Source organism: Rhinoraja longicauda, chromosome 1 (genome assembly GCF_053455715.1).
Source record: "Rhinoraja longicauda isolate Sanriku21f chromosome 1, sRhiLon1.1, whole genome shotgun sequence".
Classification (NCBI taxonomy): Eukaryota; Metazoa; Chordata; class Chondrichthyes; order Rajiformes; family Arhynchobatidae; genus Rhinoraja; species Rhinoraja longicauda.
This window is the reverse complement of record NC_135953.1, coordinates 100,884,455-100,905,359: the sequence shown is the minus strand read 5'-3', so window position 1 is coordinate 100,905,359 and position 20,905 is coordinate 100,884,455. Positions and strand designations below refer to the sequence as shown.

At 45.0% G+C, this 20,905-nt stretch overlaps 1 protein-coding gene across 2 annotated transcripts in view; it reads left to right on the top strand.

Annotated features, from left to right (window-relative positions):
- Nucleotides 1-11,406, top strand: part of LOC144595697 (multimerin-1-like) — a 62,779-nt gene extending 51,373 nt beyond the window's left edge. For both annotated transcript variants that reach the window (XM_078403244.1, XM_078403237.1), the window contains 2 exons: nt 4,457-4,603; nt 6,269-11,406. In XM_078403244.1, coding sequence (XP_078259370.1) covers nt 4,457-4,603; nt 6,269-6,690 — 569 coding nt within the window. In that variant the 3' untranslated portion in view covers nt 6,691-11,406. The remainder of the gene's footprint in view (nt 1-4,456; nt 4,604-6,268) is intronic.
- Nucleotides 11,407-20,905: the final 9,499 nt, after the last annotated feature.

Genomic DNA, 20,905 nt, shown 5'->3' with positions numbered 1-20,905 from the left:
CACGCTGACCAGCGATCACCCTGCAAACTAGCACTATCCTGCACACGAGGGTCAAAGTACAATTTATTTTTTAACCAAAGTCAATTATCCTACAAACCAGGCTCGGTGATCACTTCGCTGAACACCTCCGCTCGGTCCGCATTCACAAAACTGATCTCCTGGTGGCCGAGCACTTCAACTCCCCCTCCCATTCCCAGTCTGACCTTTCTGTCATGGGCCTCCTCCAGTGCCATAGTGAGGCCCACCGGAAGTTGGAGGAACAGCACCTCATATTTCGCCTGGGCAGTTTGCAGCCCAGTGGTATGAACGTCGACTTCTCCAACTTTAGATAGTTCCCCTGTCCCTCCCTTCCCCTCCTCCTTCCCAGATCTCCCTCTATCTTCCTGTCTCCACCTATATCCTTCCTTTGTCCCGCCCCCCTGACATCAGTCTCAAGAAGGGTCTCGACCCGAAACGTCACCCATTCCTTCTCTCCCGAGATGCTGCCTGACCTGCTGAGTTACTCCAGCATTTTGTGAATAAATCGATTTGTACCAGCATCTGCAGTTATTTTCTTATCCTACAAACCAGAGCCTCTTTGGAGTGTGGGAAGAAACTGGAGCACCCGGAGAAAACCCACGCGATCACAGGGGCAATGTACAATCTCCGTACAGACAGCACCCATTGTCTCTGGCACTGTGAGACAGCAGCACTACTGCTGCGTCCCCATGCTAGCCATGATTGATCCATGGTGTTGCGATGTGGAAAACAGGAAACACCCTTTTCCGTGCTTCTTCGTTTAGAATTCGTAGAATCGGGCCCTTCGGCCCCCAGTGTCCTCACCGACTATAGATCATCCATTCACACTAGTTCTATGTCATTCCACTTTCGCTTCCACTCCCTGCTCACCGGGGGCAATTTACAGGGGCCAATTAACCTACAAACCCACACGTCTTTGGGATGTGGGAGGAAACAGAGACACCGCCGGGAGGAATCCCAGGTGGTCACAGGGGGCAAGTGCAAACTCCTCACAGACAGCACCTGATGTCAGGATCGAACCTGGGACTCTGGCGCTGTGAAGAAGCGGCTCTGCCAACTGCGCCACTGGCTTCTCCTTCTGCTCCCTGGTAATAGTGGGAAGGCATTGCGACTGGCACGGCACAATGGAGCAAGGATTCACTGCCCTTCTTGTTTGCTGTTTGCCCAATATAGTCTCCTGCCTGAAAAGAGGTCTATTATTGTCTCTTATTCTGCCTTTGTTCTGTCCTTGGGTTCACACAGGACCATCCAAGTGCGGTACAAACAGCATTAGTGCCAAACAGCTTGCTGTTCCTTTTGAGATAATATACAGCTGAAAATTGCGACTGCTGCCAGCAAACTGACTATGATTGATACGTTTGACAAAAGATAGACACAATATGCTGGAGTAACTCAGCGTCTCTGCAGCATCTCTGGAGAAAAAGGATGAGTGACGTTTTGGGTTGGGACCCTTCTTCAGCTTCTCCATGAGATGCTTGCAATCCTTCTCCATGAGATGCTGCCTGACCTGCTGAGTTACACCAGCAGTTTGTGTCAGCCTGGATTGAACCCTGGTCTCTGCCACTGGGAGGCAGCAACTCTGCCGCTGCACCCCTGTGCCGCCCCTTGTATGGATGGGCTGCACAGAAAGTGGGTTACTACAACCCAATCAATTACTTCCAAAACAAGCAACAGAGATGAGAATCTATCGCTACGGATTTTTGCTTTGTCGTTCTGCATGACAGCCCTGTGGATGAGAATTTTTCTTTGAGGCACTTGCAGGAGAAGTGGAAGAGGGGCACTTTGGGTGAGGCACGTACCTGATCTCGTCTCTCCCTGCAGTACAGACTGCCTGTCATGCACATACCTTCAAATCTCTGCCGCTGTCTTGCTTGAAGTCGGAATTACAATGTTGTCTTGTGAAGTTTGTAAGGGACCGACCTTGCTTTGAAGCCTTATGTTATCACACCAATCCATCACAGGAGACCTACCGGAGCACCTCCGGAAAATGCAGCTGACCTGTGCTGCAAGATATTAAAGGCTTGTCAGCTTATATTAGAACCGTGATCGCAATTCCTGTCAGCTGCAGCTTCACAAAAAAGGCAACAGTGATTAAAAAACTGCATCATTATAATGCATTTAATATCAATTGTATATGCAGCTACAACTGTACTGTGGAAAAGAATCACAAATGATTCATTTATTGAACTGATCCATAAAGCAATACTGATTCAGCTTTGTTAAGAGAAAAAAGGTGTCTTGGTGTTTGAAGAATGGTCCTGCCCAAAACATTGCCTATCCATGTTCTCCAGAGATGCTGCCTGATCCTCTGAGTGATTCCAGCTCTTTGTGGGGTTTTTTTTGTTTGGTTTGGTGCAGATGTAATTGCTGCACCTCACAGCACCGGGGATCTGGGGTCAATCCTAACTTCAGGTGCTGTTCATGCGGAGTTTGCAGGTTCTTCCTTGGGTGGGTTTCCTCTGGGTTTTCCAATTCCCTCTCATGTCCCAAAGCTGCAATGGTAGGTTAATTAGGCTATTGTAAGTTAACCCTTAGGTAAAGGCAAGAAAAATAGAACCACAGACATTGATGGGCAGGTGAGAGAGAGGTTACAGATATTCTAGCAAATAAGGTGACACAATGGTTCAGTGGTAGAGCTGCTGCCTCACAGTGCCAGAGACCCAGGTTCGATCCTGATCTTGGGTGCTATCTGTGCAGAGTTTGTACATTCTCCCTGTGACCGCATGGGTTTTCTCTGGGTGCTTTGGTTTCCTCCAACATTCCAAAGACGTGCAGGTTTGTAGGTGAATTGGCTTCTACAAATTGCTTCTAGTGTGTAGGATGCGAAAGTGGGATAACATAGAACTAGTGTGAATGGGTGATCGATGGTCGGTGTGGACTGAGTTGGTAGGCCGAGGGGCCTATTTCTCCGCTGTATCTCTAAAACTCAAAAGAAAATCTAAACAAAGAGAGAACGGGAAAAATGGGATCGCTTCCCTGGGAATTGGCATTGTCCCAAGAGCTACATGATCTCCTTCTAAGTTAGTGGCACGGTGGCGCAGCGGTAGAGTTGCTGCCTTACAGCGAATGCAGCGCCGGAGACTCAGGTTCGATCCTGACTACGGGCGCCGTCTGTACGGAGTTTGTACGTTCTCCCCGTGACCTGCGTGGGTTTTCTCCGAGATCTTCAGTTTCCTCCCACACTCCAAAGACGTACAGGTATGTAGGTTAATTGACTGGGTAATATGAAAAAATTGTCCCTCTTGTGTGTAGGATAGTGTTAATGTGCGGGGATCGCTGGGCGGCGTGGACTCGGTGGGCCGAAGGGCCTGTTTCCGCGCTGTATCTCTAAAAAATCTAATTAAAAAAAAATTTAAATAAAAAAATCTAGTGGAGGCCAATTCTCTGGATGCTTTCAAGAGAGAGTTAGATAGGGCTCTTTATGATAGCGGAGTCAGGAGGTATGGGGAGAAGGCAGGAACGGGGTACTGATTGTGAATGATCAGCCATGATCACATTGAATGGCAGTGCTGGCTCGAAGGGCCGAATGGCCTCCTCCGGCACCTATTGTCTATTGTCTATTATCAGGAAAGATAAGAAGTTGTCCTCACTGTTCAGAGTATGGTAGCATTTTCACAGAAGATGGATGTGTTTTTTGGCCAGAGGAGGAAACACTGCATTTGTAAATGGCCATGGGAGGAATAGCTTTGTAAGATCATATGTTCATAAGTTCTCGGAGTACAATTAGGCCATTCGGCCAATCGTCTACTACGCCAATCAATCATGGCTGATCTATTTTTCCCTCTTCACGCCATTTCCCCTGCCTTCTCCCCAAAACCCCTGACCCCTTATTAATCGATAATCTGTTAATCTTCACCTTAAAAATACCCATTGACTTGTCCTCCATAGCCTTCTGTGGCTTGAATGAAAACATTCAAATTCAACAGGAGAATACCCTACAGTTGTCCGTAATAGCCAACAAACCAATAATTTGGGGACAAAGTCGAAACAAAGAACTGCAGATGCTGGTTAATACACAAAAGGACATGTTGGAGTAAGTCTGCGGGTTAGGCAGCATCTCTGGAGAACATGGATTGTTGGCTTTTCGGGTTGATTAGACTGATTATTTGATTGTTGGGGGGGGGGAGCAAAGAAAAGCTGGAAAAGGAGAGAGGCAGGACAAAGCAGGCAGGTAATAGGTCGGCACAGGCGAGGGGTTATTTTATAAGCAGATGGTTGTAACAAAGGCTTGATATAAGAATAAAGGTGTGAGATGGGTTTCAAGAGTTGCAGATTATTAAGATAGGGAGAGGAACGTAGCGGGGGGGGGGGGGGGGGGGGAGGGGGAAATCACTGACCTATAAGCAAAGAATGTATTTCACTGTACTTTGGTACACATGGCTATAAAAGAACCATTAAATCCTCAAGTTCTAATGATCCTTGGCGTCTCTGTTTACAGTGGAGTCTGCAAGCTGTGACAGTGCCCCTTGCCAGAAAGGAGGGACATGTATTAATCAAAGAAAAGGTTTTGTGTGTGCCTGCCGCCCTCCATTTGGTGGTCCCAGCTGTGACATTAAACTGCAGGATGAAAATGCCATGAAGACAGGTGGGTTTTGTTTGATTTTCCATTTATTTCACACTCGCAGCAATGTAGATAGATCCTGGAGGAAGGAACGAGGTAGGGGAGGGGGGGATTGTTTTCACCTGAGAAATTTCCAATTGATTGAACCAAAATTGAGTTTTGACACTTGGGCTGTTTTATCCAGAGAGTAATCTGGCCCCCATTAGTAAGATCTCAAGTGTGTAGCTTTAAATAGAAGAACGACCAGCCATCCCACAACAAAATCATCCCGAGACAATCAAATCTTCCAGCACATCAAACCTATTCATTAAACCACTTCGGATATCGACCCAGATAGGATTTGATTTGGTTGGTAAGACATACACCAAATTTTATCCAAAATTAGCAGCATGTTATTTATTCAGCATTTCATTTCTACCCCTAAAGCACATTAATCAAGATGTTGAATATGCCCCCTATGATCAGTTAGTGCCACTGATATTGTTGTTGAATCCGATTTTTATTTTCCACTTTATGACATTTTTTTTTTTCACAATCTGATCATCTTTCCCAGCTCGTTTTAAAATCAAAAACTTATTCCATGTTCAATCTCGTTGAAACAGAATGAAACCACATATAATATCACAAGTAGAAATGTTTTGTAAAGGATAGAATTTACCCAAGCGGCCATGGTTTTGGTATAACCTTTGCATGCTGGTCCCAGAAGAGGGTCTACTATCAGAAGGTGCTCACGTTACAAATGTACCCTCTACGCTTCATGCTGCAAGCCCACCAGTCTCCCTCCGCTCACTCCCTCTTCTCCCCTCCCCCATCTCCCATCAGGCAAGAGGTACAGAAGTTTGAAAATGCACACCTCCAGATTCCTCCCAGTTTCCTCCCAGCTGTTATCATCCTCTCGTCAGCGAGCAGGCGAGCAAAGGCAGAAAAAAATCAGGGCCGGCAACAGATGACCTCGGGAATGATGGAGTCCATAACCTCATGCATGCAGAGGAGATTAGTTTTGGCATCAACATTTTGAGGTCTGGCATCATGTTTAGTGCAGACATTGTGGGCCGAAGGGCCTGTTCCTATGTTCTGTGAAGCCAGATCCTATGCCTGAGGCTTGAGGGTAAAACATTCCCCTCTGGGTAATACTGGGAGAATCTTGCACTGCTGGAGGTGTCTTTAGGATGTGTTGTGGAACAGAGGTCCCATCCAGTCTCTCAAGTGGATGGAAAATAAAATACGATGGGATTATTCAGATAGGGGAACAGGGATAGTTCTCTCTGCTATCAGGCCAATATCAATTTTTACAACACTAAGCAAAATCACTTTATGGAAACACATACTCTGCCCATAATCATGGTAAAGATGATAGACACAAAGTGCTAGAGTAACTCAGCGGGTCAGGCAGCATCTCTAGAGAAAAAGGATGGGTGACGTTTCGGGTGGGAACCCTTCTTTTAGACTGGTTTACTGACATCAGACTAGGCTTAATTGCAGCTCCTATTCAGCCACACCAAGGAAGAACTAAAACGTATTGGTGGTTGGCACATTGCGGTTTATGGCATCTCACGTATTTCTGCTGCTGCTTTTCCTATAGGAATGTGAAAGTTGCCACACAAACGCAAGTCTTTCTTGTAGAGGTTGAAAAGACACCCGTGGGAGGCAATAACGTGCTAACACATTTTCCTTTATGTTCTGTGGCAGATTTTACCAAGGGATCGTACAGGTACGCTCCAATGGTGACGTTCTTTGTAGCACACACCTACGCGATGAATACCTCCGGCCCGATCAGGTTTAACGATCTCTACGTCAACTACGGAGCCTCCTATGCACCTGGAAGCGGGAAGTTTTTCATCCCTTTCCTTGGGGTGTACGTCTTCAAATACACAATCGAGTTCTGCAGCCCACACCTGTTAGGCTACCTGGTGGTCGATGGGGTGGATAAACTGGCCTTTCAATATGAAGATAAGAACAATGGGGTCTCCAGCAGCAGAACAGTCACAGGCGACGCGGTTCTAGAACTTAACTATGGGCAAAGCGTTTGGCTAAGATTGAAGTCAGGCTCAATCCCGGCAAAGTTTCCACCTGTGACAACGTTTGGTGGTTATCTATTGTATCGCACATAAAAGAAAATCTTCCTTTCCCATGCTGACCTTTCTGTCCTGGGCCTCCTCCACTGTCAGAGTGAAGCCAAATGCAAATTGGAGGAACAGCACCTCATATTTCGCTTGGGCAGCTTACAACCCAGCGGTATGAATATTGATTTCTCCAACTTCAAGTAACCCTTGCATTGCCTCTCTCTGCGTCCCTCCCCCACCCTAGTCAGCCTACTAGTTTCACTGTTGCCCTGCTTAGTTTCACTGTTTGTATCCACCCATTATCACCTCCACGGCCAACAATGGACCATTGTGGGCTCCACCTTCCCTTGATCATCGTTGCTGGCTTTGATTTGTTCTTTGCATACCTTTCATTCATTTGTTCTTTGTGCCTTTTCATATCTCTTGTTACCCTCTCCCCTGACTCTCAGTCTGAAGAAGGGTCTCGATCCAAAACCTCACCTATTCCTTTTCTCCAGAGATGCTGGCTGGCAACGCTGAGTTACACCAGCATTTTGCGTCTGTCTCAAAGAAAATGATACCACGCACACCCAAAATTGGAAGTCACCCCGGGCAATAAAACAGGTCTTAATTGCCACTGATGTATCTCCTTCAATCACACGACCAAATTGGCATATGGATAAAGGTAGAAACAAAGAACTGCAGTTGCTGCTTTATACCAAAGATAGACACAAATTGTACACAGTGGACGGCTCGATTGTATTCATGGGGTCTCCAGCAGCAGAACAGTCACAGGCGACACGGTTCTAGAACTTAACTATGGGCAAAGTGTTTGGCTAAGATTGAAGTCAGGCTCAATTCCGGCAAAGTTTCCACCTGTGACAACGTTTGGTGGCTATCTATTGTATCGCACATAAAAGAAAATCTTCCTTTCCCATGCTGACCTTTCTGTCCTGGGCCTCCTCCACTGTCAGAGTGAAGTCTTTCCGCTGACTGGGTAGCGCGCAACATAAGCTTTTCACTGTATCTTGGTATATGTGACAATAAACTAAACTTAAACTCAAGTGCTGGAGTAACTCAGTGGGTCAAACAGCATCTCTGGAGAAAAGGGATAGGTGAAGTTTGGGGCTGTAGGTGATGCTGCCTGACATGCTGAGATGCTCCATGTGTCTATCTGTGGCATATGGGTATGCAAGGAATGAGGAATATGGATTATGTGCAGGTCGATAAGAGATGGTCGGCATCATGTTCGGCGCAGACTTTGTTTGCCGAAGGGCTTCTCCATGTGCTGTACTGCTCTATGTTCTGTGTCCCAGTGTCATATTAAGCAACTATTCCTGCAGAATTATTAAACCAATATGCTTAACATACACACTCTGTTGGAATGGAAGTGAAACCCATTGCTAACTTTGGGGGTGTTTTGTGATTTGCTTTGTGCTCTCCTGCAATAAACATGATGGGAGTCAGAAACTTATCATCATGAATCAGTACCTCCAAACATTTTATTTCCTTTCGTCTTTCGAGATACAGGGATACTTCGGCCCACCAAGTCTTTTAGTTTAGTTTAGAGATATAGCACAGAACAGCCCCTTCGGCCCACCGAGTCTGCACCGACCAGCGATCCCCGTACTTTAAAACTATCTTACACATACTAGAGACAATTTACACATACACCAAGCCAATTAACCTACTTACCTGTATGTCCTTGAAGTGTGGGAGGAAACCGAAGATCTCGGAGAAAACCCACACGGTCACGGGGAGAACGTGCAAAATGGGTACAGACAGCACCCACAGTCAGGATCGAACCCAGGTCTCCGGAGCTGTAAGCCGGCAAACACAGAAACAAAGAAACATAGAAAATAGGTGTAGGAGGAGGCCATTTGGCCCTTCGACCCTTCGAGTCATTATGATCATGGCTGATCATCTACAATCAGTAACCTGTGGTTGCCTTTTCCCCATATCCCTTGATTCCACTAGCCCCTAGAGCTCTATCTAACTCTACCTCTGCGCCACTGTGCTGCCCCATGCCAAGTCCACACTAACAAGCAATCACCCCACACACTAACACTATCCTACACGAGGGACAATTTACAATTTTATCAAAGCTAATTGACCTACAAACCTGTTTGTCTTAGGATTGTAGGAGGAAACTGGAGCTCCCAGAGAAAACCCATGCAGGTCAAGGGAAGAAATTTAAAAACTCCGTACTGACAGCACCTCTAGGCAGGATCAAACCTGGGCCTCTGGTGCTGTAAGGCTGCAACTCTACCGCTGGACCACTATGCCGCATATATGTAAAATGCTTATGATCTACAAGTGAGAGATGCTTATCCTTCCTACTAGCCGTGGGTTTGGGATCCTTGGCGAGTATCTCTACATTGGAGATTTCTCCAGTTGCTCCAATCACATCTCATTGCCTCAGCAATCTTTTTGTCCACCAGGCCAACAAAAGACATCGAAAACAATTTTCGATGTTCAGGGAACTGAGGAATATGATGTGCAATGCAGGAAGGTAAAGCTGAGGAAATGGGCAGAGCCAGCACAATGGGCAGAGCCAGCTGAATGGTCTTTTCCTGCTTCTCTCTCTCATGTTCTTATTAACCCAAGACTTGACATTTACCAAGGAATCCCAACAAGCCAGGAAATTGAGAGGGAAAGATAGATGAACCATGATTGACTGGCAGAGTAGATTAAATGGGCTGAATGACCTTATTCCACTCCTTGAACTTTTAAACATGACATTTTCCAAAACTGATGGTAGCACAGGTAGATAGGGTGGTCAAGAATGCTTTCAGTGCATTGACTTTCATCAGTCAGGGTCTTTGAATAGAGAAGTTGGGATGTTATGCGACAGTTGTACAAGACGTTTGGTGAGGCCACATTTGCAGTATTGTGTTCAGTGTTGGCACCCTGCTACAGGAAGGATGTCATTAAACTGGACAGATGGCAGACAAGATTTATGAGGATGTTCCAGGACTTGAGGGCCTAAGTTCTAGTGAGAGGTCGGGCAGGCTAGGGCTTTATTCCTTGAAGTGCAGGAGGTTGACGGGTGATCTTATAGAGGTGTACAAGATCATGAGGGGAATAGAAAGGGTGAATGCACAGAGTCTTCTACCCAGAGTAGGGGTATCAATAACTAGAGTGTATAAGTTTAAGGTGAGCAGGGAAAGATCTACAACTTACAACTCAACCAACAGAGGCTGTATTCTTGGGTTAAACAAAGCATAAAATCTGACACTTGTAAGGATTCTGTCAGCAACATTATTTGAGGCAAATTTCACTTAGTGCAGATAATTTGAGAGTTACATACACCCCAGGAGGACATGTGTGCTTTCTGAAGAAGTGTCTCAATCTGAAACTTCACCTATCCATGTTCTTGAGGGATGCTGCCTGACCTGTTGAGTTAGTCCAGCACTTTGTGTCCTTATGGATGCTTTACATTTGCACAAAACAAAATGTACATTATGTAGTTTCAAAATTCTATTGTCTTGCAACCATCTCATTCAATCATGAAGTATCCACCTTGATATAGGTCAAATGTAAACCATCCCCCTTCAAGAGTCCAAAGAGAGTGAAGACTGTTTAATTGTCGTATGTACCAAAACTTTAGACTTTAGAGATACAGCACAGTACCAGACCTTTCGGCCCACTGAGTCCGCGCTGACCAGCGATCACCCTGTAAACACCAGCACTATCCTACACACGAGGGTCAATTTACAATTTCACTGATGCCAATTAACCTGCACACCTGTACATCTTTGGAGTGTGGGAGGAAACCTGAACACTCGGAGTAAACCCACGCAGTCACGGGGAGCACGTATAAAATCTATACAGACAGCTCCCGTAGTCAGAATCGAACCCGGTTCTCTGCCGCTATCAGGCAATCACTCTGCCGGCTGGAACAATGAAACACTTCCTTGCATCAGGCCAACAGATTCCTTCAGATGAAGTTGATTGTTCAATTGATGTTTAAAAGAGGAAGTGCCTTACCTGCCTCCTGTTATCAGTTAAATATCGAGAATGTTTATGCCCTTCACGTTGCATAAATACTTTAGCTTTTACTAAAGATTCCGTGGAGTTAAAACTTCACCGCAATCAAATTACCATTGCAATCAGCCCACTGTTAAAATCATGTCAATTCTGTAAGTGCAATTGTGTTTGGTATTAATCTGAAAAGAAATCAAACATCCTAACCTTTCACAACATTGTAACTTTAGCTATTGCCTTATAAAACTTCTACTTATGTAAATGAAACCTTGAGGGTATGTAGCGTGGATGATAGAAATCATGCATTAATATTACACCATTTCACTACAAGGAACATAACACTTTTGCAGTCTCGGAAGCAAAGTTCAGCATGCGTTTAATAAAAACAGTTTATCAGAGTTTATATGAATAGCTGCTGGGCCCATGTTAAGTAGAACTTTAATTCCTTGAATAGGCTTCATTGTTTCTAAGGTATATGATCTATAATTCATTCCAAGATGGCGCCCAAGCCAGGTGACTCTCTGCATGCTGGTCCCAGAAGTGGATCTGTAATCACCCATAACAATCACTCCACTCTTTTAAACCTCTACTCCAACAGCACCATGTCTTAATTTAATTATCAGACTATCTTTAACCGGATTTACTGGACTTTATCTTGCACTAAACATTATTCCCATTATCATGTACCTGTATACTGTGGAGGACTCGATTGTAATCATGTATAGTCATGTGGACACAAAATACTGGAGTAACTCAGCGGGTCAGGTAGTATCTCTGGAGAGAAGGAATGGGCGACGTTTCGGGTCGAGATCCTTCTTCAGACTGACCCGATACGTCACCCATTCCTTCTCTCCAGAGATGCTGCCTGACCCGCTGAGTTACACCAGCATTTGTGTCTACCTTCAATTTAAACCAGCATCTGCAGTTCTTTCCTACATATGTATGGTCATGTATCAGGTAATTACTCGATTGTCATCATGTATAGTTTTTCCGCTGACTGGTTAGCACGCAACAAAAAGCTTTTCACTCTATCTCGGTACATGTGGCAATAAACTAAACGAACTATAATTATATATCCATTGAGGTATTTCCTAAAACGTGAGGTCTCTATTGCATTGAATCCTACAGTCATCTTAAGCACGGCAAAATTCCAAACACATAATCTAATTGAGCAATTTTGGTTGAGGAATGAATATTAACCAGCACAGCAGTCAGAGCTCATATGTTCTTCTTTAACATGCTGCTTTGAGATCTCTTATGTCTACCTTTGGGAGCCAGCAATGCTTAATGTCTCATTTTAAAGGCAGGATAACAGACCTTAAAGTCATTATGTCGAGATTGCTTTTTCTTTTATTCACTGATTATACCAAACACAGATAACTATAATATCCCAATTTAGCCTTATTAAGTTTTGCTAGTTCTATTATAAGGGTTTTATTCTCTGTAAATGTAACTTTGAGAATGTTTAGCTGTGAGATAGAAATTATACAGCGTAGTTCCCTTCCTATTTGTAATTATTCTCATTAACATTAATGTGAGCTACCCAGCAGGAGACAGATGAACTCGTGGGCTTAAAAAGCCATGGGTATCTGAATTTTTAATTTAATGTTATTAGTTATAAATTTTACATGAAAAGTCCAACCATACAAATGCTGCTTTTATGAAATTACCCGCAATGTTGTGTCACTTTGATACAAAGTCCAAAGCTTCAATAATGTCACAAAGTGTATGAGCTATTATGGTTAATAATCTCTAATGTTACAGAGAGTGCTATATATTTTTCTTTATATCCATGCTGTATTTTAAAGTAGGATTGCATTAGGTAATTATACCAATTTGAATATTAATTTGGGTCTTTGTATCATTACATGCTACAATGCACATCAGTTGGTGTTGATTTAAGGGGCAGAGAGGCTTCTGATTTTCAGGCATGAATGATGGGAAGGTCAAGATGTTGTTGAGCTGGAAAGGGCGCAGAGAAGATTTACGAGGATGTGGCTACGACTCGAGGGCCTTAGCTATTGAGAGAGGTTGAGGAGGCTAGGACTTTATTCCTTGGCGTGCAGGTGAATGATGCATGATTATTTTACCCAGAGTAGGGGAATCAAGAACCAGAGGACATACATTTAAGGTGGGGGGGGGGATTTAATAGGAGCCTGAGGGACAACATATTTTTACACCAAGGGTAATAGCATGTGGAATGATCTGCGAGAGGAAGGTGTTGAGGTGGGTACCATCACAATGTTGGTCAACATGGGCAAGAAGGGCTTGTTTCCATGCTTTATGCATCTATGACTCTAAGAGAATGGACAAGCTCCATACGGGCAGCACCAGTATACAGGATCAAACCCGGATCTCTGGCGCTGTAAAGCAACAACTTTAACTGTGCCATAGAAACATAGAAACATAGAAAATAGGTGCAGGAGGAGGCCATTAGGCCGTTCGAGCCAGCACCGCCATTCATTGTGATCATGGCTGATCATCCACAATCAGTAACCTGTTCCTGCCTTCTCCCCATATCGCTTGATTCCACTAGCCCCTAGAGGTCTACCTAATTCTCTTTTAAATTCATCCAGTGAATTTGCCTCGACTGTCTTCTGTGGCAGCGAATTCCACAAATTCACAACTCTCTGGGTGAATAAGTTTCTTCTCACCTCAGTTTTAAATGGTTTCCCCTTTATTCTTAGACTGTGTTTCCTGGTTCTGGACTCCCCCAACATTGAGAACATTTTTCTTGCATCTAGCTTGTCCAGTCCTTTTATAATTGTATATGTCTCTATAAGATCCCCTCTCATCCTTCTAAACGGTAGCGCAGCGGTAGAGTTGCTGCTTTACAGCGAATGCAGCGCCGGAGACTCAGGTTAGATCCTGACTACGGGTGCTGCACTGTAAGGAGTTTGTACGTTCTCCCCGTGACCTGCGTGGGTTTTCTCCGAGATCTTTGGTTTCCTCCCACACTCCAAAGACGTACAGGTATGTAGGTTAATTGGCTGGGTAAATGTAAAAATTGTCCCTAGTGGGTGTAGGATAGTGTTAATGTACGGGGATCGCTGGGCGGCACGGACTTGGAGGGCCGAAAAGGCCTGTTTCCGGCTGTATATATATGATATGATGATATGATAAACTCCAGTGAATACAAGCCCAGTCTTTCCAATCTTTCCTCATATGACAACTCCGCCATCCCAGGGATTAACCTCATGAACCTACGCCCCTTGTTCTGGACTCCCCCAACATTGGGAACATGTTTCCTGCCTCTAACGTATCCAACCCCTTAATAATCTTATACGTTTCGATAAGATCTCCTCTCATCCTTCTAAATTCCAGTGTATACAAGCCTAGTCGCTCCAGTCTTTCAACATATGATAGTCCTGCCATTCCGGGAATTAACCTAGTAAACCTACGCTGCACACCCTCAATAGCAAGAATATCCTTCCTCAAATTTGGAGACCAAAACTGCACACAGTACTCCAGGTGCGATTTCACTAGGGCCCTGTACAACTGCAGAAGGACCTCTTTGCTCCTTTACTCAACTCATCTTCATATCATATCATATCATATATATACAGCCGGAAACAGGCCTTTTCGGCCCTCCAAGTCCATGCCGCCCAGTGATCCCCGCACATTAACACTATCCTACACCCACTAGGGACAATTTTTACATTTACCCAGCCAATTAACCTACATACCTGTACGTCTTTGGAGTGTGGGAGGAAACCGAAGATCTCGGAGAAAACCCACGCAGGTCACGGGGAGAACGTACAAACTCCTTACAGTGCAGCACCCGTAGTCAGGATCGAACCTGAGTCTCCAGCGCTGCATTCGCTGTAAAGCAGCAACTCTACCACTGCGCTACCGTGCCGCCCTTGTTATGAAGGCCAACATTCCATTGCCTTTCTTCACTGCCTGCTGTACCTCCATGTTTCCTTTCAGTGACTGATGCACTACGACACCCAGATCTCGTTGTATGTCCCCTGTTCCTAACTTGACACCATTCAGATAATACTCTGCCTTCCTATTCTTACCACCAAAGTGGATAACCTCACACTTATCCACATTAAACTGTATCTGCCATGTATCCGCCCACTCACACGACCTGTCCAAGTCACCCTGCAACCTCATAGCATCTTCCTCACAGTTCACACTACCACCCAGCTTTGTATCATCTGCAAATTTGCTAATGGTACTTTTAATCCCTTCATCCAAGTCATTAATGTATATTGTAAATATCTGCGGTCCCAGCACCGAGCCTTGCGGTACCCCATTAGTTACTATTCTGTCTAAGTCACCCTGCAATTTCCTAACAACCTCTTTGCAGTTCACATTGCCACCCAGCTTTGTGTCATCTGCAAACTTGCTGGTGTTACTTCTAATTCCATCATCCAAATCATTAATATATATTATGAATAGTTGCGGCCCCAGCACCGAGCCTCGCGGCACTCCACTGGCCACTGCCTGCCATACTGAAAAGGATCCGCTTATTCCTACACTTTGCTTCCTGTCTGCCAACCAATTCTCTATCCATGTCAATACCGTACCCCCAATACCATGTACTCTAATTTTGCACACTATTCTCCAATGTGGGACCTTGGTGAGCAAAAGCTCTCTGAAAGTCTAGATACGCTACATCCACTGGCTCTCCTTCATCCATTTTACTTGCCCCCATCCTCATAAAATTCCAGAAGATTAGTCAAGAAGAATTTCCCCTTCATAAATCCATGCTGACTTGGACCAATCCTTTTACTGCTATCCAAATGCACCGTTATCACCTCTATATAATTGACTCCAGCATCTTCCCCACCACCGATGTCAGACTAACCAGTCTATAATTCTCTGTTTTCTCTCTCACTCCTTTCTTGAAAAGTGGGATAACATTAGCTACCCTCCAATCCACAGGAACTGATCCTGAATCAATTGAATATTGGAAAATGATCACCAATGCTTCCACGATTTCTAGAGCCGCCTCCTTGAGTACCCTGGGATGTAGACCATCAGGCCCTGGGGATTTATTAGTCTTCAATCCCATCAGTCTACCTAATACTATTTCTCGCGTAATGCAAATTTCTTTCAGTTCCTTTGTCTCCCTTGATCCTCTGTCCTCTAGTACATCTGGGAGGTTGTTTGTGTCCTTCTTAGTGAAGACAGATCCGAAGTACCTGTTCAACACTTCCGCCATTTCCTTGTTACCCATAATAATTTCACCCGTTTCTGCCTTCAAGGGACCCACATTTGTCTTTACTAATCTTTTTCTCTAAACATATCTAAAGAAGCTTTTACTGTCCTTCTTTATATTCTTGGCCAGCTTCCCCTCGTACTTCATCTTTTCAGCCCGTATTGCCCGTTTTGTTGCCTTCTGTTCTCCTTTGAAAGTTCCCCAATCCTCTGGCTTCCCACATACTCTTTGCTATGTTATACATCTTTATTTTTAGTTTTATTCCATCCCTAACTTCCCTTGTCAGCCACGGTTGCCTCTTACTCCCCTTAGAATCTTTCTTCCTCTTTGGAAGAAAGAGGAAGAAATATCCACTGCCACCTGGAGGATGTGGGAGAGATGGGTAAAATTTCAGTGAAAATTATAAAAATTGCCCCGAGTGTGTGGGATAATGCCAGTGTACGGTGTGCACGCTGGTTGACATGGACTTGGTGGGCCAAAGGGCCTGTTTCAACACTGTATTTCTAAAGTCTAATGGCTCCTGCCCCCTCAGCTTGAAACATTTAGCCTTCAATAAAAGCTTTGTGCACCCGAGACTGTGAGCTCCGCGATGTTAAAGTCTGCAGGCCGCGGTTGGAGCGTCGATCCCAGGCAAGGAATCGCACGCTCTGATGGTAAGTCCACAGCCCGCGGGGCTCAAAGTCAGTCCCAGGCAAGGCCTCCAGCTCCATGATGTTGGGCCGCAGAGCGACCGGAGATACGACCCGCAAAACAATCGCATCTCCGGCAAGGTAAGAGGTTGCCAGAAACACCACTATTATATCTTCCACCATCACCACCACTGGCAGCATGTTCCAGGCACCCACCACTCTCTGTGTTTTAAAAAAATGTGTCCTGCACATCTCCTTTAAACGTTCTCTTTTTCACCTTATAGCTATGCTTTAAGACATTTAGTTTCGCTACGTATTTGACATTTTCCACCCTGGGGGAAAAAAAAGGTTTTGACTATCTATCCTGTTCACTCCTGTCATGATTTTATAAATTTACATTGGGCCTCCCATCAACCTTTGGCATTCTAGAGAAAAGATCCAACTTGGTCCAATCTTTTCTTGTAGCTAATACCCCTTCATCCAGGCACCAGCAATCAGAAATCATAGCATTACTTGTAGCTAATACCCCTTCATCCAGGCACCAGCAATCAGAAATCATAGCATTACTTCTAGCTAATACCCCTTCATCCAGGCACCAGCAATCAGAAATCATAGCATTACTTTTTATTCAACCTATCAGGTTAAAGTGAAAGTGACTGTGAATTGAAATGCATGAGCACAAAACTAATCAATGTAAGAAAGTAGACTCTGATATCATTTGCATAGCATTTATCAAGATAAACTGTAATCAAATGTGCCAGTTGATTGAATGAATAGTACCTAATGGAAACAAAAAGATCAAGGATAAAATAAATTTGAGATACCTCTGGCTGTCAACTTACTTCCCTCAATTGGGTATTTTATCATCAGTTTATACTTCCATAGAAGGCTTCGGAGGTTCGGCATGTCCCCAACAACTCTCACCAACTTCGACAGAAACACTGTACAAAGCATTTTGTTTGGGAACAGCTACATCCAAGACCTCAAGAAATCGCAGAGAATTGTGTGTGCAGCCCAGACCAAACAAACCTTCCATTGACTCCATCTACACTTCACGCTACCTCGGCAGGGCCACCAGCATAATCAAGGACAAGTCTCACCCCGGTCACTCCCTCTACTCCCCTCTCCCATCAGACAGAGGTAAAGAAGTGTGAAAATGTACACCTCCAGATTCAGGGACAGTTTCTTCCCAGCTGTTATCAGGCAACTGAACCGTCCTATCACCAACTCAAAAGTGGTGCTGGCCGACCATCTACCTCTTTGGAGTATCTTTAATCGGACTTGCACTAAATGTCATGATATATCTGTACACTGTGGACGGCTTGATTATAATCATATATTGTCTTTCCGCTGACTGGGTAGCACACAACAAAAAAGCTTTTCACTGTACCTCAGTACATGTCACAATAAACCAAAATAAAATCAATCAGGTGAGACAGAGGTTCACCTGCACCTCCTCCAACCTCATCTATTGCATCTGCTGCTCTAGATGTCAACTTATTTACATCGGCGAAACCAAGCACAGGCTCGGCGATCGCTTCGCTGAACACCTGCGCTCGGTCCGCATTAACAAAACTGATCTCCCGGTGGCCGAGCACTTTAACTCCCCCTCCCATTCCCAGTCTGACCTTTCTGTCATGGGTCTCCTCCAGTGCCATAGTGAGGCCCACCGGAAATTGGAGGAACAGCACCTCATATTTCGCCTGGGCAGTTTGCAGCCCGGTGGTATGAACGTCGACTTCTCCAACTTTAGATAGTTCCTCTGTCCCTCCCTTCCCCTCCTCCTTCCCAGGTCTCCCGAGATGCTGCCTGACCTGCTGAGTTACTCCAGCATTTTATGAATAAATCGATTTGTACCAGCATCTGCAGTTATTTTCTTATAAAATCAATCAATGTTCTCTTCCTTACAAAGATCCTCACAAGATCGGAGCCGGTATAATTCTATGTCAAATCAAGATTACCTTGAAATTCATCCCCAGACCAAAGGTTACCACTCCACTCGCTCCCCCTCCCCACATTCGTAACAAGGACAGAGTCCCCCTTGTCCTCACCTTCCACCCCATCAGCCGTCGCATACAGCATGGCTGATGGGGCGGAAGGTGAGGACAAGGGGGACGTTGTCCTTGTTATGAATGGGGGGAGGTTAAATTGAAAAACTAATCTATTAAAGAAAGTAGACTCTATCAGTCCTATCTCCTCCAACATTTACCTCCAACATTTTCGCCATCTAAAACAGGATTCCACTACTGGCCACGTCTTTCCATTTCCACCCCTTTCTGCTTTCCATGGAGACCGTTCCTTCCGAAACTCCCTGACCAACTCGTCCCTTCCCACCCAAACCACCCCCTCCCTAGGTACTTTCCCCTGCAACCACAGAAGAAACCCGCACTCCCTCATCTTTACTCTGGATGCCCAGTCATTCTACACCTCCATCCCCTACCAGGAGGGTCTTAAAGCCCTCCGTTTCTTCCTCGACCGCAGAACCAGCCAATGGTCAAATTCACTTGGACCATCTCCGACATCTCCCTTCCGTTTCTAGATCTCACCGTCTCCATCACAGGAAACAGACTATTGACCGACATCTACTACAAACCTACTGACTCCCATAGCTATCTTGACTACACTTCTTCCCACCCAGCTTCCTGTAGAGACTCTATCCCCAACTCCCAATTCCTCCGTCTACGCCGCATCTGCGCCCAGGATGTTCCATACCGGGGCACCGGAGATGTCCTCATTCTTTAGGAAATGGGAGTTCCCCTCTTCCATTATGGATGAGGCTCTCACTAGGGTCTTCTCGATATCCCACAGCTCTGCTCTTGCTCCCCTCTCCCCCCATTCGTAACAAGGACAGAATCCCCCTTGTCCTCAACTTCCACCCAATCAGCCGTCATATGCAGCATATAATCCTCCAACATTTTCACCACTTCCAACGGGATCCCACTACTGGCCACATCTTCCCATCTCCACCCCTTCCTGCTTTCCACAGACCGTTCCCTCTGAAACTCCATGGTCAACACGTCCCTTCCCACCCAAACCGCCCCCTCCCCAGGTACTTTCCCCTGCAACCGCAGGAGATGCAACACCTGTCCCTTTCCTCCCCCCTCGACTCCATCCAAGGACCCAAGCAGTCTTTCCAGGTGAGGCAGAGGTTCACTTGCACCTCCTCCAACCTCATTTACTATATCCGCTGTTCCAGGTGTCATCTTCTCTGCATCGGCGACATCAAGCGCAGGCTCGGCGATCGTTTAACTGAACACCTCCGCTCAGTCCGTCATAACCTACCTGATCACCTGGTGGCTCAGCACTTCAACTCCCCCTCCCATTCCCAATATGACCTTTCTGTCCTGGGCCTCCTCCATTGTCAGAGTGAGGCCCAGCGCAAATTGGAGGAACAGCACCTCATATTTCGCTTGGGTAGATTACACCCCAACGGTAGGGACATTAACTTCACTAACTTCAGATAGCCCTTGCTTTCTCTCTCCATTCCCTCCCCCTTCCCAGTTCTCCCACCAGTCTTACTGTCTCTGACTACATTCTATTTTTGTTCCGCCCCTTCCCCTAACATCAGTCTGAAGAAGGGTCTCGACCCGAAACGTCACCCATTCCTTCTCTCCCGAAATGCTTCCTGACCTGCTGAGTTACTCCAGCATTTTGTGAATAAATACCTTCAGAAATAAAACAATTTGTTTCTGTGCTTTGTGTCTTGTAGTTAGCATTACTGTTCTCTAACAAATGTTTTACTCCAATATTATTCTTAAAGTCTACAGTTTGGCCCCAGCTGTAGTATTGTGCTCAAATATATCGAACCCCTTTATTGATCTTAATGTCTCACTTCTATCACTCCTCAACCACTGCAATGGGTCCAAAGCCTTGAAGAAAAATTGGTCTGTCTCAGACTTCATATCTCTGCCATTTCAAATGCCACCAGTCTTTACCAATTTTAATCTACAAAATTTCAACATTTGAATCCACATTTTTCCCTTCCTTTCTTCCTTCTATTTTTTTCCTTTTCTCTCTCTGTACTCAATTTTCCTTTTTATCCTTGTTTTTCCTTTTTCCCCATCTTCTCATTTCTCCTTTTACTCATTCTCGCGGTCACTTCTATTTTTTTTTTCCTTTTCATTCTCTTTATTCTCATTTTTCCATTTCTCTCTCCCCTTTTATCCTTTTTTTTCTCTCTCTCCCTCTCTTTCTTTCTCTCACCATTTTTTTGGTGAAAATATTCACTGAGACCTGAGTAAGAGAAAAGTCTGCTCACTCAGTCCAGGTCCAATTCGTTGAATACCACTTGGCCGATCGGTTGCCCCACCTAAGTGCATTACGGAAAGGGGAACTAACAGCGTCCTCTCAACATTTATTGCCCGAGATGAGTGTGTAGAAAGAGGGTCAATTAACAAATGCTGCTGTAGTTTTATCGATAGATTTATGACATAATGTCAGGTGCTGTGGGTGATTACAGCAATTGCCGGAGTACATGGGGCATTTCTTGAAATGCCAC